At 33.9% G+C, this 13,310-nt stretch overlaps 2 protein-coding genes across 2 annotated transcripts; both read left to right on the top strand.

Moving 5' to 3' along the window:
- Positions 1 to 505: 505 nt before the first annotated feature.
- Positions 506 to 4,474, top strand: LOC111641591 (cholinesterase 1-like). The gene is made up of 3 exons (XM_023387774.1): positions 506 to 702; positions 1,834 to 3,304; positions 4,327 to 4,474. The coding sequence occupies exons 1-3, from the start codon at positions 696 to 698 to the stop codon at positions 4,472 to 4,474; spliced, it is 1,626 nt and encodes a 541-aa protein (XP_023243542.1). The 5' UTR covers positions 506 to 695.
- Positions 4,475 to 7,138: 2,664 nt separating this feature from the next.
- LOC111641592 (vacuolar protein sorting-associated protein 11 homolog) lies at positions 7,139 to 10,150 on the top strand. The gene has a single exon (XM_023387775.1). The coding sequence runs from the start codon at positions 7,204 to 7,206 to the stop codon at positions 9,937 to 9,939; it is 2,736 nt and encodes a 911-aa protein (XP_023243543.1). The 5' UTR covers positions 7,139 to 7,203; the 3' UTR covers positions 9,940 to 10,150.
- The last annotated feature ends 3,160 nt before the right edge of the window (positions 10,151 to 13,310 follow it).

Here is a 13,310-nt window from a genome sequence, read left to right as displayed (position 1 = left end):
TCACTTTGCCCGACTAGATGATAGCAGTATTCATAATGACCGGTCAATTTGATAAATTATTGAAATTTATTACAACGCCCAATTTTGTTGGTCATTATTCATAATGCCCATATTAATCACTTTGTCCATAACATATATACCAATTATCACATATGCTTGCAGTGCATGGNCGCCCCTTCAATAAAACCGTTACGTAGTATCATCCCCTTCGCTTCAAAATTCTGATGCCGAGGGCCAAGGCTAACACCAAATACATACTGCATTGAATAGACTAGTGACTAGTATAATGTTGTTTGTTTAATTATTGTACGATATAACGAATAAAATATCTAATTATTCCTAATATAATGTTATACTGTATCGCCCAGAAAATTGTTTTTCGCTCCCCCAAAATATAAATTGTTACTAATCGCCCCCTCAATATGGAAAAACGCCCAAATGGGGGTGATATCGCCCCCGTTGAGAAACACTGGTCTAAAAATATTCACCGATATTTGATGACAGAATCCAAAGCAAAAAGATCATCCGTTGGCTTATACATTGATCCTTATTTTTATCGAAAGTATTTTTACATGCATTATATAAATTTAAATGTTATCGATGTTTTTTTGATAAGCAGTCACTCTCACCTCTAGATAAGTAGGTAGGAAATCGGATAAGGAGTTGGAATAACCGGAGAAAGCTACACTACAAGAATGAAAGGTACACATTTACTATTTCACTAATAAAAAACTCGTAAGATAAAGTGAGTTTTCGCTATTTTCCTCTTTAAAATTTAATTATTCAATCCTTTTATATCTTTATTTACGTGTCTTCATTTCGATCCTGTATGTAAATTGTCCTTTACGTTTAGCTTATATGAGCGGTGTATTGTGCCAAGCACTTTTAAATGTTGGCACCTATAAAGTAATACTTTATAAATGTAAAACTCATTGCTATTCTTACTTTAGATAATGGAAATTATCAGTAATAAAAGCTGATAACCGTTTTAAGCTAAACACTTAAACAACACTTAATTAAAGTGACTTCAAAGATATCATTATTGTGGAGTGCCATTTTATAAAATGGCAACCAACAATAATTATACCCTTTAATAATTCTTTTAATCTCATAATGGGTCCTTTACTATGAACCCTTAAATATTAACGCGGGCCTCCTTATAAGGGTTGTGGACACGTTTTTCCCTTAGGTATATCTCACCTTTAAAATTACATAACGCTACATAACGCCATCGCACAAATTTACCCCTAAAATTACGTAAAACATACTCGATCGAACCTTTAATTCTACCACGGAATAGGACTAATACACGATATAGGATTTAATATTGGATTTAAAACTCTTCAGAGGGAGTACAGAAAGAAAACAATATGCCTTACAGATTGTTTTCTATCTGAGGTAACCAGCCTTACTCGAGAAAAAAGCCTCAGAAAACGGTGCATCCCCTCTAAATCTACCTCTGCCGAATATTGTATTATTAATTACAGGTATAACGTACAAAGCAGTGTCACAAACAGTACGGTTTGCTACGCTTTACGTAAAATTTCTGAATAACTCCTACTCCTCTGTAACGTAACAATTACTTGTATACCCACCTATATCTGCGATACGTAATTTATGAACAACCCATATTTTACAACATAATCGTTACTTTCGGATTTCCTTTATTTTAGTAGGTTTAAAAAGTCACTTCTTCCACGATTTGCTCGCCTTTCTGGACAAGTCGTGGCAGCCCATTAATCGTAATCCTCTTAATTCCCATAGGGCAGAGACTCCCAAAATACAGTACCCATAATATTTTATGAAATTAATGGATTCATTTTTATATTTCAGAAGTAAAGATGCAGTGTTTGAGTATAATGATTTTTGGAACATTATTCTTTTTGGAGTGCTCGGGACACAGAATAATCGCCACTCGACACGGAACCGTATTGGGTAAAAGAAGATACGTACTAGGTAATGAAATTGATGTATTTTTGGGTATTACCTACGCAGAAGCTTCCCACGAGAAGACGAGATTCACTTTATCCTTTCCCTCCTCCAAGTGGAAAGAGGTCTACAATATTGAAAAGCCACCCACCTGCATTCAAAACCCTCCTGTACCAAAATTCGAATGGGTCCCCGATTTACAAAATATGGCCGAAGATTGTCTTTACTTGAACGTTTGGGTTCCAGCAAAAAAGAACGACAAAGAATCATTTTCTACCATGGTATGGATTCACGGAGGGGGATTTAATACGGGATCATCTAATATGGATATTTATGACGGTGGAGTGATAGCGTCTTTAGGCAATGTTATTGTGGTTTCCATTAATTATCGTCTAGGCGCCTTCGGATTTCTCTATTTTGGTAAGGATTACACTCCCGGTAACGTTGCAATGTTGGACCAAGTGTTTGCTCTCAGATGGATTCAAGAAAATATAGCCGCATTCGGAGGTAGCAAAGATAAAATTACCCTTTTTGGGCAAAGTGCAGGTGCCTGGTCCATCGGTACTCATATAGTTTCTCCTCTCTCTCAGGGACTCTTTAATAGAGTTATACTTCAAAGCGGAAGCGTTTACCATCCTTCTGTAGTAGTGGATCCAGGTCAGAACATTCTGGTAAGCACCTTTCTTGCCAGCGAATTGGGATGCTTCAACGATTCTTACCAAACAGCAATTAAGTGTATGAGAGAAAAAAGTGCGGATGATATAAGCTTTATCGAAAAGGCAATTACGAAATCAAAGCAAACCCTTCTTTGCTTCTTGCCACAGGTCCAAATACCATATTTGCCAAAGGATCCTGTAAAAAGTTTCGACACGGGTGAATTCCATCGTGTTGACGTCATGTTAGGTAACGTAATCGACGAAGGATCTCTGTTTCTTGCTGCTTATAAAGAAGAATTTCTAACTTCAGACGATCCGGCGATAAACAAAATTCAATCTAAAGAATTTCTCTCAAACATTTTGAACTTTAACGACACTCTTCTACAGCCTGTTTTAAAGAACTATTTGGAAAATGTATCAAATGACGACCATCAAGCGATTCTTAAACAAACTCATAAAGTGATAGGAGATTGGATATTCAAATGTCCAACAAACTTTCTTGCGGAAAAGCTTGCAGGACATAATATCAAAGTTTATCATTACACTTTTAATCACAGCCGTACAAAAAATGGGCATAGAAAATGGACTGGAGTACCCCATTTCGAAGAAGTACCATTCATATTTGGGGTACCTTTACAGAAAACAAAATTGTACACTCCTGAAGAAAACGAATTTAGTCGTAATCTTATAAAGCTTTGGACTTCATTCGCAAAAACTGGGTAAGTGTTGTTTAATTAATGAAATGCCGTGTAAAAAGAACGATAATATTTTAGTTAAAACAGAGATTTCAGTTGGATTTTGATATCTGTTTCAGCTGAAATGTTCAGACTTTTAAACTAGATTAAACCGAAGAGCTATTGAGATTTATAAAGATTTTTAAGATGTACAGTAGACCCCCTATAACACTGTTGATAATTCCGTATTATATGAATTCCGTGTTGTACGAGTCACTTAGATTTTACAAATACATGTGCCGGGCTGTGAACGGCTCACGTATTTGTAAAATCTAAGTGACTCTTACAACATGGAATTCATATAATATGGAATTATCAACAGTGTTATAGGGGGGTTTACTGTACAGTACTGTACTGTGCATCTTATTTCTTCAAGAGTTTAATTTAGAAACAACTGAAAAGTATTGTTTTAAGTGCTGAAATGTTGTTTGTCTACCGTAATAATCAGTCCATATGTTAATTTACCTGACCATAAATTGATGATTGCAATGAATATAAGCATTACAACACTTGAAACAATATTATATCAAAATGTTTTACTTGTTTCTAAATTGGAAATGTTTAAGAAACGATCGAATTATATATTTACAAGCATTTTCTTGGAAATCTAAAATTCTGAAAACGTTTTATTGCATTTTCTACGAATAAAATGCAAGAACACTCGCTATATTCCTGAATGTTCTGGCTTACTCTTACAGAAAAATCGTCTAAAATTTTATTTCTCACATGGTCTTGCAGAATCGTACAAGAAGAACTTTCTAAACCTTATTTTCTTTGTTGATTTTCTTGAAATTCCGGTGTTGGTGATGTACAAAGTTCGGGACATCTTTGCGAAAAGAGCAGCTATTAAATTTCCATGAAGATCCACAAAAACAAAAGATCTTTCTGACCTTTTCTAATGTGTTAAAATTAGTAAACAAAGAGGAAACAAACACCCAAAATTTCAGGAAAAACGATAAATTTAATTTGTAAAATTCTTTTATTTTTAAATAATTTTCCTTTTTCAGTAATCCAACTGATCTCATGAGCGACGAATGGTTACCTTTCACCAGTGACACTCGAAATTCCATTGAATTAAAACCAGGAAACATAAAAGGCACCAAGTTATTGGAAGATGACAATTGTAAATTCTGGAAAACTTATTATCCCAAATAATAATTATTTTCAATTTTTTTTTTAAATGATAATTTTAAAAAGATATAAATTTATGTAAATTACTCATTTGAATGTATTAATAAAATATAATTATGATTTAAAAAATTTTCTTTGTATATTTTTTGAAAATACAGTAGATCGTCGTTTATCCGAAAGAATTCCAGTCGGCAAATTTAAATTTTCGCTAGTGCTGTGGCGCTGCAATCTTTGGCTATATCTTGGGCTACTCCAATATTTTTTATGTTCGTATGTGTTTTAGCTAGCAGCACTGTCACTTTTGTGTGGTGTTTTTTCTGAGGACTGTGTGTCCTGCTGAATCGAACGTTTTTGATACTAGATAACTTCTAAAGTATAAATTTTTTTTGTTTTTATATTTTTCTATATATTTATTTTGTTTGTAAAAAATAAATAAATAATTTTTAACGATACAATAGCCACGATTATTATTTTAAAAAGTTTACATTAGGCTTAACATCGACGAAAATTCAACGCGAAGCGACACGCAACAGAGAAAAATTTCAACACGGGATAGGTTAATGTATTTTTTCGTACATAATCGGTTATCCGAACAATCCCAGTCCCCAATTGTTTCGGATAAACGACGCTCTACTGTATCCATGTTTTATTATTATTATTTTAAAGTTTCCCTGTAAACGTAAGAGAGAAAATTTTCAAACCTATTGTAAATTCGTCCAGGATCACAATGTGGTCGGGCCAATGAGGGACTGCGCCGGACGGACCACACCCGAAAAATTCTTGAAGTTACTTGCGGAGAACCGTAGACTTCGGCCTTAGCCGAAAGTTAGTTTTCAGTTTATAAACAAAAAGTTTAACTATTAAAAAAATGATTAAAATGTAAAATAAATTTATAACCATAAATGTTAACAATAATAAAAACAGTAAAACCTCTCTGGAGGTCTGAGCTGGAAAACAAATTAATAGAAATTCTCCTGGGTTGATTCGATTTCTGCCCTCACCAGTATTAACCATTTGGGTGAGTAGACTTAAACCCGAACTCTAGGTTTATTATAACGGTATGGTATTTAACGTAACGGAATGTCACTTTATTCTATTCAACAAAGTGTGTTACACGAAGCGAGTTCAGAGGGATCCTTATTAAAACTCAGCCTATAGACCCGGATGATAGTTAATCCGCTACTTGTCTTCGTCCTGTTTGTTAATATTGTGGAATTGGCCAGATCCATAATGGATAAGTAAGAAAATCAAGTCTTAATCGCTTTTCGTAATATCGAAGTTTCGGTCCAAGGGCGACTGAAGAGTTTGACTCGTGGATTTGAATTTGTTTGAGAGAGATCCCCCATGCATTGCGGACGGATGGCCGAGCGGTCAAGGTGGCAGCCTACCGCTCTGGTGGACTCGGGTTCGAATCCGGGTTCGTGGTTCGTTCGGATATGTCGGGCCCCGTCCCTCACCACCCAGCAGCCCCATTGTGGGCCTGGCAGAACCCATAATGGGTTTGCAAAAAGAGGCCCTCTTAGTGCCCACAGGGTGGAAAGAGTTAAAAAAAATCCCCCATGCATATTCACGGGTCAAGCCGTCGATTCTTACCCATCATTTATATTCGATTTCGCTGTGGCTCGAGACAGCTATACATTTATAATCCGAATACAGGTAACCCCCGTATAACACGGCACTTCTATAGCACGGATTCGCTCTAACACGGTTCGAGAATTGGTACCATCCCCTGTATAACACAGTACTTTTATAGCACGGATTCACTCTGACACGGTTCGAGAATTGGGTAAAACCCTCGTACAACAGGAAATGTAATAAATTTTTACATACTTAAGTAATAATAGTTCACGAAAATTATTATTTTCGTGAACTATTAGTACTTAAGTATGTAAATTTTCTCTTCTCGCCTTCTGTCGATACACGTGGTCCTTCTCGAAACTTGTTTCAATGTTGCCAGATCGCGACGCTTCTGCTTCTGATGTTGCCGAATGTTTTTCCCTTATTCCATACTTGCTTTATTCTTCATAAGTGCTTAGCACCATATAAGGAAATTTATAAAGACCTTTTAACTAGAAGCAAGCAATCTAAAATTACATACATTTTGCAAAAGGTAAAGCATGGATCTGAACATAATGCAGAAAAATGCTCAGAGGATAAGGATAACTTGCCAAAAAGAAAACGCTCTCGGTTAATTAATAGTGTTTTTAGTGATGACGAAGAAAACATTGTTTAATTAATATTAATATGTATCACTTAAAAAATTTTTAATGAAGATATTTATCTTAATTATGAAAATATACAGCATGTTTTTTAATTTTTGGAACCTAATCCTCCTTTTCGTATTAGTTCTTTGTTTCGTATAACACGGATTCGCATAACACGGCAATTTTTTGGAACGTAACTACCGTGTTATACGGGGGTTACCTGTATATAATTGTTTATTTTACACAATACAATAATAATTTAACTATAGGTCATACAGATACGGTAATTATAGATTCCCATAGCATTATATAGAAATCTAATGGACCATAAATTAATTGTCTCGAATGAAAAGATAAATTAATAAAATTTTATTAATTTATTTATTATTATTAATAATACTTATGAATTTAATTATAATTTTAAATAATTTGAGAAATTTTAAGCGTTTAAAAATATTACGCCGTCTGCCGGTAAACGTGATAATTAATATAGTCCTCCCCTTTCCAAGATGGCGTAATTCGTTAGAACGTGACAAGCGCTTTAAGATTATGGCGTTTTTGCAGTGGAGAAGATTTAGTTTTTTCGATAAAGAAGTAGTTAAAGATCCAGAAACTAATCAACCTTTCGATAAGTTGAAGGATCTGCACATTACATGCAGCACGAATGGACGTGGAAACGTCGTTTTGGGTGATGTGGAAGGCAATTTACATTTCCTTAATCGACAGTTTCAACTTTCTTCGTTTAAAGCCTTCGAATTGAATGTTTCTCACATTCAGCAGCTTAGACATAATGGTATTCTAGTGTCGGTCGGTTCTGACGAACCTGGTATTAACCCTTTAATTAAAATATGGAATTTGGAGAAGACAGACCGAACCGGGAAGCCAGCTTGCTTGAGAACGATCAGAATTCAAGTAGGAAGCACACCTGTACCTGTCACTGCATTGGCTGTACACGAGAACCTCAATCTCATGGCGGTGGGCCTCGACCAAGGCAGAATAATTATATTCAAAGGTGACATAACACGAGAGCGGCAGTGCAAGCAGAAGGAAATTCCTATCGGAACGGATTCTGTGACCGGCTTGGCTTTCAGGAAGATCCACTCGAATAAACTTGTCTATTTGTTTGTCAGTACGACCGACGAAGTCTTCTCCGTCGATTTGACGGATAAGAATAACGAAAAAATAAAACTCCTAGACGGCCATGGTTGTCGTCCTAAATGTTCCGTGATGAGCGATGCCAAGAAAAATTGCGACGATCAGTTTGTAGTCGGGAGAAATGATGCTATTTATTTTTATCAACCCGACGAAAGAGGTCCGTGTTTTGCGTTCGAGGGAGAGAAGGTGATCCTGCATTGGTTTCGTGGAAATTTGGTGGTCGTCGGAAAAGATAATAAGGCCATTCCGAGTCTGTCCTCGTCCGGATCGTCCGTCGAGATGAGTATAGTTACGGTGTACGATATTCAAAACAAATTCATTGCTTATTCGGCGCCGTTTTCCGGCATTGTTAATATTGTGTCGGAATGGGGAATGTTATTTATACTAAATCAAGATGGAAAGTTGTTTAGTCTTCAGGAAAAAGATACCCAAAGTAAATTAGAAATGCTGTTTAAGAAGAATCAGTATAGTTTGGCAATTAGTTTAGCAAAGAGCCAAAATTATGATGACGAAGGTCTTGTCGATATATTCCGACAGTACGGGGACCACTTGTACAGTAAAGGCGATCACGATGGAGCTATAGTTCAGTATATCAAAACTATTGGAAAGCTAGAAGCGTCTTACGTGATTAGGAAATTTCTTGATGCTCAAAGAATACATAATCTTACAGCATATTTGCAAGCATTACATAAGAAAGGATTGGCAAATGAGGATCATACAACACTTCTGTTGAATTGTTACACAAAATTAAAGGATATAGATAAATTGGATGAATTTATTAAGACAGAAAAGGTAGATTTTGATGTAGAAATTGCAATTAAAGTGTGTCGACAAGCTGGATATTTTACGCATGCTCTTTTCCTTGCCGAAAAGCATCATCAACACGATTGGTATCTTAAAATACAGCTGGAAGATCTTAAAGATTATAGCAAAGCACTGGATTATATTGGAAAATTAGATTTTTCTTTGGCCGAAGATAATATGAAAAAATATGGCAAAATTCTCATCAATAATGCACTTAAAGAAACTACTGATTTATTGAAGAGATTGTGCACTGATTTTAAATCAAATAATGAAACTATTCAAAGAGCCCAGCCAGAAGAATTTATACATATTTTTGTTAATAATACTGAAAAATTGTTAGAATTTTTACAACATATGGTTAGAGAGAGACCATCATCTTCGGCATTGGTGTATAACACTTTATTAGAATTACAATTACAAAGTTGGAAAGCTGCTACCGTTCCTGCTGTCAAAGAGCAATTGGAAAAAGATATTACTACCTCATTAACTAATTCTGAAGCAAAATATGATGTAGATCAAGCTATGGTACTTTGTCAGATGAATGATTTTAAATACGGAGTTCTGTGTTTATACGAAAAGGCAAAATTGTATCAACAGATACTTCAGTATCACATAAAACATAATGATTATAAAAATATTATTGAAACTTGTAAGAATTTTGGGCTTTCCGATCCAAATCTGTGGATTGAAGCACTGAGATATTTTTCGCAAAAAGATCAGAATGAATGTTCGAAAGAAAAAGAAAAGGTCTTGAAAGAGATTGAAGATATGAATCTTCTACCACCCATAATGGTAGTCGATATAATGGCAGAAAGCAAAACTGCAATGTTAGATTCTGTAGTCAAAGACTATCTAATTCGGCATCTAGAACATGAAAATAACAGAATTGCGAGTGACAAACGCCTGATAAAACAATACAGAGAGGAAACAGAAAAAATGAGAAATCAAATTGAAGAGCTGAAAACTAATGCAAAAATATTTCAGGTATCTAAATGTTCTGGCTGTACTCACCAATTGGAATTACCTTCGGTTCATTTTCTTTGTGGCCACTCTTACCATCAACAGTGCTTCGAGAGTTACAATGCAGAGAATGATTCAGAATGCCCACTGTGCATGCACGAAAACAGAAAAGTTTTAGATATAATTCATTCCCAAGAACAAAGCAAAGATCTTCACGAACAGTTTCACCATCAGCTAGAGAGGGCAGAAGACAGCTTTTCGGTAGTTGCCGACTATTTTGGCCGTGGGGTTTTCAACACCGTCACGTTGTTAACAGATATGTCGCCCTACAATAAACCCTCTATTCCAAAGCACATAGCAATGTAATCGACATCTAGTCAATTTTCAGAAGTATGAAATGTTTTCGTAAGTAATTTAGTCGGCGACGAATATCAAACAATATATTAAATTTTAATGCCAACTTTGAGTATATTAAAACTTGTATTTAAAGATATAAAATAATTTAATACAATTTTAAACAAGTTATGTATGATTTACAATTTTGCTGTGATCATTATTTTATATACATAAGCATTGAATTATAAAATATTTGTTTATTTGTATATGTTTGAAATTTATGAAGTAAAACTTTGATTCCAACAGAAATGATTCTTTGAAAATTGAAAAAAATTATTAAAATTCTAAAATTTTGAAACGTTACTGAATTGCAATTTCAATTTTTTAAATTCACTATTATTCTGTCGTTTAATTTAATTTAAAAATGACTTGCAGACTTCCGCTCTTATTGCCAGTTTGTTGTGTGTAGACAATATAAATCTAATGAGAAGAGTAAACAATGAACTACTAGCCAATTTTAATACAATAATTCACATTAAAAGTGTTGTAGAATCTGTTCATTGTAATCACTTTAAAACTTATAGAAAATGCTTTTTTCTGAAAGCCAAAATTTTTGTTAAAACTAATATTTTAAAACTGATATACTTTAGGTCATTGGCTATTATGCAATAAGTTTGAGAATGGAATGCTAGTTAACAAGATTTATGTGACAAAAATGTAAGAGCTATTTATAGACAAGGACAGTAATGAAATTAAACTTTGAATTTGAAAAGTGTATAAACAGCAGAAAGTATTTGAATTTGGAAACAAAGTTTCTACTAGAGTGCAAAGTGTCTAGAATCAAATATCAAACAGGTGGATTCCTTTATCAGGCTGTTAAGGCATGGCAGGAGGTAAGCTGTTAGTTCTTCATCTCCAATTAAACTTGATAATTATAAGTTAGAATAGTCTGGAAGAAAACATTGAGCCAACATGAGACTCGAACCTGCAACTCCTGCTTACCATGCACTGTGTTGCTAATTATATTAAGGACTTCCGTCTGATCTCTTCCAGATCAAGTAAATGATTAACTAATTTAAATATAATCATATTTCATTTGTGTGTAGAAATGTAGACCAAATCTCTAACTTCATAGTATCTTTAGAGTTAAAAACATGGACATAATTAGATAAAATGTGTATGTATTTTCTAGTAGCCTAATAAAGCAGCCATTTTTTTAATTTGATGATAATGGGATGCTATGCACAGAAATGGACTTGCTTATAACTGTGATAGCATTAAGTGGCAAAAATAACTATAGTGGAAATTCTAGTTTATTGACTTTGACATTATAAACTTGATGATAAATTATTTTGGGACATGCTGTAATAGCATTACATGACATGATAATATCTATGATTACAACAAGCAGATTCTATTATTATACCAAAGTGGTTTTAGTGCCACATTATGTTCAATCAGTTTAAGATAAAATGATGTTAGTTTTGGTATTATCTAATCCAGGGGTCGGCAACCTTTTGAGTTGGAAGAGCCAAAAATTACAATTTACAAAATTTCAAAGTTTTTAAAGAGCCACAAATTTTTTTCTTGCCAACAATAAATAGTACTTGCATAAATAAAGTTTTTTGATAAAAAAACTAATCTATTTATTCATAAGAAAAATTGTCTTGCGTCGAAAGCGAATTAAAACTCATAGAAACATCCGACGACGGCGTCATTCGAGAGCTTCCAACGGACTGATGACAGTGAGACGCGTGTCACGGGGGAGGGGTGCGATGAAAAGCGAGTACAAGTGGCTGAGAGATAGAATCGGTGCCTAATCCTCGTTAATCGTTTCAGAACAATTTTTAAATGTTTTTTTTTTTATAAAATAAATAATATTTGCGTATGGAACTAAAGAGCCGCATGTGGCTCATGAGCCGCAGGTTGCCGACCCCTGTATTAGGTACATTCCAGGTGCATCAGTCTCAGCCACGACTTGTGTACTGGAATATGGTTTAATAATCTTTACTGGAAACTACAAAGACATTGGAAGTAACCGGTACTATATTGGTTTTTCCAGATTGATTTTGTCAAAATAACTTTTGAGTTGGTACAGATGAATAGTAAAAAAGCACTACTAATATGACTGTGGAGAGTGCCATACAGTACTGCTTTATCAGAACTTGCCATATCTGCAGAATGATGAGTGCATTTTAGTACATTGTGCTCACCAACGTGCTGTTTGATGCATACTGGAATGTACCCATTGTTTACAAAGAAGACTGTTTATTCACATAATGTATTATTGTTAATGTTTTGTACTTTGTTTTCTCTCTTAAAATAGCTTGATTTCAAACTACAGTATACTATAAAGTATTTACTATAATATATATAGTATAACACACTTTATTCTACATACTATAAAGTATATTCTATCATAAATATTAACTGAAATATACAATAAGAATTTTTCCCATTGTTAGCTGTATTTAATGTGATAATTATAGGAAGGGGTGGAAATTTTGTCTATTTATTTTAAAGAAAATCAGTAAAGATACAACAATTATCTTTCTGAAGCTATAGAAATAATTGCAGAAATTGACTAATTGTGCACACATTACAGATGACATTGTTTTTCCTTCTGATTTAAGAGAAATTACAGATGATAAAATAGAAGTTCCAAGAGAGGAGGAGGTAGAAACATGGAAACAAACAGTGATACTAACTAAAAATATTTAATGATGTCTCATTGGTATTTAGCTAAGATTAGTTTATGCTACATCTTAAAATTATAAATTTGAGGTATCTATTGAAATTAAAGCATTTCTAGACATTGTTGTGGGTACTGTTGGATAAATCATAAGAAATTTGTTGGTCTTCAGATTAGGGCCAATCAAATAATCTATGACCTCAGTTTTTAAATTGTCCAAAATACATTAAGGAAGAAAAGTAAGAGTCCAGTACTGTTACATATTATAAATGTTAATATAGATGGCATGATTTTCTATAAGTAATACAGTAATTCAATTCCTGTAAGATAAAACAAAGATGGCTGCCTTCTGCAGTGGTATATGTTTGCAAGATTTATTGCCTTACAAAACCTACTCTTAATCTTAAATTTCAGTGTAAAACTGCAAGATCATATATACCTGTAGAAAAAAGTAAAGCATTATACTGTTGAGAAGAAAAAGCAACTTGTGTATATACCGGATACAGTGTCAGATTAACCAATAGACAAATCTATAGCAATGGGTATGTCATGTTTCAATACAGCATCTTTCTGTTTTAAAATGAGTTAAAAATTATATAAGAAATTTAATAGGACTGGAAATCTAAGGTCTTTAGTAATGCTTTCAATAGAAAAAGATACTCATGAATGGCTAGATTGCAAAAATGATCAAGTTTTTGAAAAGAAAATC

Source organism: Centruroides sculpturatus, unplaced genomic scaffold, assembly GCF_000671375.1.
Source record: "Centruroides sculpturatus isolate CEXI.00-Female unplaced genomic scaffold, Cexi_2.0 scaffold1532, whole genome shotgun sequence".
In the NCBI taxonomy this organism is placed as follows: domain Eukaryota; kingdom Metazoa; phylum Arthropoda; class Arachnida; order Scorpiones; family Buthidae; genus Centruroides; species Centruroides sculpturatus.
The sequence above is the reverse complement of the archived record's forward strand: the minus strand, read 5'-3'. Positions and strand labels throughout refer to the sequence as shown.

Bases quoted from the DNA above. Each gene is read 5' to 3' on its own strand.
- LOC111641592 (XM_023387775.1), top strand. From the start codon at position 7,204: ATGGCGTTTTTGCAGTGGAGAAGATTTAGTTTTTTCGATAAAGAAGTA.
- LOC111641591 (XM_023387774.1), top strand. The intron at 3,305-4,326 runs GTAAGTGTTGTT...TTCCTTTTTCAG, and splicing joins ACTTCATTCGCAAAAACTGG to TAATCCAACTGATCTCATGA.